At 38.5% G+C, this 3,909-nt stretch overlaps 1 protein-coding gene across 1 annotated transcript in view; it reads left to right on the plus strand.

The window, feature by feature from the left end:
- Positions 1 to 3,909, plus strand: part of LOC105169026 (E3 ubiquitin ligase BIG BROTHER) — a 4,951-nt gene continuing 1,042 nt past the window's right edge. Inside the window, exons 1-5 of the mRNA XM_011089287.2 lie at positions 1 to 207; positions 497 to 692; positions 2,171 to 2,405; positions 2,582 to 2,616; positions 3,372 to 3,416. Of these exons, the coding sequence (XP_011087589.1) occupies positions 549 to 692; positions 2,171 to 2,405; positions 2,582 to 2,616; positions 3,372 to 3,416 (459 nt within the window). The 5' untranslated portion in view covers positions 1 to 207; positions 497 to 548. The remainder of the gene's footprint in view (positions 208 to 496; positions 693 to 2,170; positions 2,406 to 2,581; positions 2,617 to 3,371; positions 3,417 to 3,909) is intronic.

The following is a 3,909-nucleotide window of genomic DNA, read 5'->3' on the forward strand; positions in this document are numbered from 1 at the left end:
TATAGATAGAGACAGACGTAAATACAAAATATGGTGTGGTGGGATGGCGTGTATCTCAAGTCCGGCATAAGCGCCTCAAGCAAAGCAGACCAGCCCACTGCACCACTTCAGACGTCACAAAGACAAAGAGAAAACACGCACCCACACCCCCCACTGTGTGTCAATCACATTTTTTGTCCTCTTTTTCCCCACCCCACCACAGCAGAGGTATATCATCATACATGGATGCGCTTTTCTTGGCTTCTTCGACTGATTCTTGATCGATTATTGTGTTGGAATTTTTTTTGCATGAGGGCGTAATGTGTGTAGTGTTGTTGGTGTGTTTCTTTTTGGTTTTCTGAAAAAAAGAAAAATGAAAAGAATCCATCTTGTAAGGGGCTGTTGATGCGCCCTGCTTTTTGAGTTTCCTTAGATTCTTTTTTCGTGTTTTTAGTTCAAAATCTTGAGTGTGATCCTGTTTTCTTTGAGCAACGGAGAGTGATTAGTGTTATTGCAGGTGTTTTCTTCTGGCCCAGTTGTTTTGGGGAGGCCAATTTCTTGAAACAAGGATGAATGAACATCAGCAGCTAGAGGTGCAGTACATGGACAGCGGCTACTCTTACCCTGTCTGCTCAGAGGGCTTCATGGATTTCTTTGGCGGGGTTCCAGCGGCCCCTTTGCATTATGTTAACATGCTGCCGATGCATGATCAGGTAATTTTCTTTTGATGCTCAAATCGCTGTTGACAAAGTGTTGCCGGGTGATGAAAACGGCGTTTACTTTGTTTGATCAGACAATGGATGGAAACGTGCGTGTATCCATATGTTTCTGACTTGATATTGCAGTTAGACAAGATTCTTGGATGCTCTTGTTTGAGATATAAGTGGTGTTTTATGGATTCGTTTAGTGTTTCTGTTGTGTATCTATTGCATTGAGCAGAATTTCAAATGCCTATGTAATGCACTGATACTTATGTAAAAAGTTGTAAGAGTACTCCAATATGCAGGAGCGGGATATTGGAGTGTCTGTGTGAAAAACATCAGAGAGAAAGTGTGATTTCTGGCCAAGAATTTGCATGAAGATTTAATTCCTCTTGTAGCTATAACAGAATTCTAGTTGCCTTTTCTACTATATATTTTGTTGGGGAGACAGCCAGACTGGGTTGCAAAGACTTTGGTTGGACTATTGGTCTTGTCAACATAGGTGGTACCAGCTGATGGGCTCAAATGCACCTTCATATGTTGGATATGTTGAGAGGATAAGTTCGACCTGTCTTTTTCACGACGTATATGTGTGCAAGGCCAAAAGTGTCCACTAGATCACATTTGTTTTTCCCATGTTACCTGGCATGATCCGTGGCCCAGGCTCAGCTTAGTGGATAGCACCTTGAGAACAGCTCCAACATCATCTGTCGGTCTCAACCACAGACCACAATTAAGCTGTTGTTGAGAAATGCTTATTCCTTGTATTATAATCTAGTTTTGCTCTATCTTCTTTAAGTTATGTGGGACAAGGCACAACAAGTGTTATGGCTCCAGTATTAGGGATTTATTTTGGGTGATAATGAAATTTGGCCGAGTCATCTGCCCTTTTCCCCTATATTAATATCAACGGAACTTCTTGTGTGCATCTGTCTGTGCACAGAGCAACCTTCGGATGCATGTAAAAAAGTATCTCAAGTTTATATTTACAAACATTTGGATTTAGCACACTGCTCTTTGCACTTCATGTCTTGATATGCTAGGAAAAAGCATTTTATTTCTGAATGTCACGCTTATGTATTGCTGTATGTGTTCTGTACTCATGAAGAATGTCTAGCTGTGTTGATGTCATGAAAGGGATGAACATATCATATTTAACTTTGGCTCTATTTGAAAATGCTTTCCCAGCTCAAACATGTGGTCTTAGGAATATGAAGTTAGATTTGTGAGACCAATAAACTGAAGTAGTAATTGCTCAAAACTAGAACTGCTTTGAAGAGTGGGGATATCTCTGCTGTAACTACAGTTGAGTTTTGTGATCACCTATTAATATTCCTTTTATGAGTCTTCTGCATGCATTTCATGATTATCTTAGACCATGACATGATTTATTCTTTTCTATTCCCAAATTTTTATGCTTGTAGCAGACTCTAGTGAAGGAATTCAATGAACATACATCTCATGATAAAGGTTTTCATCTTTTCATCCAGGAATCTGCATATTGGTCAATGCATATGAGTTCATACAAATACGGAGTGTCTGGTTCAGAGAGTACTTCTTATTATGGTCTCAATGAGTACAATGACCAGGACCCAAGACTGGATTTTAATAGGAGATCCTGGGAATACCCTTCAATGACAACTATAGAAGAACCTGTACCTGTAGATATACCATCCGAGCAAAATACGGTTTCTGCTGAGCATTCTATTACGAATGTAGAGGAAAGTAAGTAGTTCTTTATCTTCTATTGAGTTTCTAGCTTGAGGCGAAAGACAACAGAATTATCTGATGAATCCCGCGCGTTTATAAAATGCCATGTAGCCCAAATTTTCCTTATTCCCAGGTCCTTCATGTCAATTTTTTATTTTAACACACTGTTGCATTATTTTCTGAACATGCAGGCTCACCAAACGACCAAAATGATGGCAGTACCCAGGTTGGCATTTTTAGGATTCCATTTATGTTTACATGTTTTTCATTTTTGGAATATATAAACCAAAAATTGCATGATGGTGGAAAATCCAAAACCCTGCTACATGTGTTATGGTATTTGTTTGGTCTCGTGCTTGGTGGTTTCAGTAATGCTTTGTAATTCCGCCTTGGTTACTATTGATGGGAGAAAATTTTAAGTTTTGATTTCAATTGCTTGGGACAGATAATAGATATACAATCGGCACCCTTACAGCCCTACAAATAAATGTGAAAAAATAAGTGAAGTCAATACTTATCATCCATCTACATGTGAAATGATTGGAAACCCCCCATAAACGGAAATGGTTGTAATGACTGTGCTGTGATCATTAAAAGCAAGCTTCAAAGTACCCCATTAATTGATAACTGTCAGAAAGCGTTATTCGTACACAAGAAAGCAAAGATTATAACCGTGGGCGGTCTCTAAAGAAAGACTTCCAAAGCATAGACAAAAAGAAACGAACTCCTTGTATCTCCATTCACTTTCACTCTTTTCTTTATTCACTTGGATGAGTTTAAGACAATTTTTTCTGCAATGTTCTTACTTGTATGATGATGTTGACTGCTGGCACGTTCTCTAGTCGTCAGAGAAATTTTTTTCTTTCTCTCTGGTTATAGATGCTAAACTCCACTTTCATTGATGAATGGCATGGGTTAAAGTTGTGAATCTTTTTAGTGTCTGTTTTTTAACTTTGTTTCATGTTGTTTATGTTATGACAGGTCTTATGGCAAGACGATATTGATCCTGACACCATGACGTATGAGGTAGGGAAATTTGTCTCTACAGCTTTTCTTTTACTGTTTCATGCTTGCTATCATGCTATCTGATGTATCAGAGCATTTAGTTTCAATGTGGGTTCTTCCCCTTGCAACGACCCTTTACCTCGTGAACTCTTTTCTTAAGATTCATAGCAAGCGCTCAAAAATTGAGTATAAAACTGCATCATATACTGGCAAAGTAATTGATCGTCAAGAATGGACAATACCAGTGCCAATCTTGTTACGAGTATTATAATTACAATGTCGAAGTTAATAGGTAATGTTGCCATTCTTTATTTGACATATGTAGTGTAAGATTTGTTCATGAAGTTGGTAATAAAGGATTTCCAAGGAATAAGGCAATGCCTGTAGTTGATAGTCTAACAAAGTAATTGATACCGTCGCTTGGTGTATTAAAAAATGTGGGATATCTAGGTCGTCAATATGCACGTTCTAGGATAGTAAAGCATCCACCTCTTCTGAGTACACTGCTGTACAG

Source organism: Sesamum indicum, linkage group LG1 (assembly GCF_000512975.1).
Source record: "Sesamum indicum cultivar Zhongzhi No. 13 linkage group LG1, S_indicum_v1.0, whole genome shotgun sequence".
Taxonomy (NCBI): Eukaryota; Viridiplantae; Streptophyta; class Magnoliopsida; order Lamiales; family Pedaliaceae; genus Sesamum; species Sesamum indicum.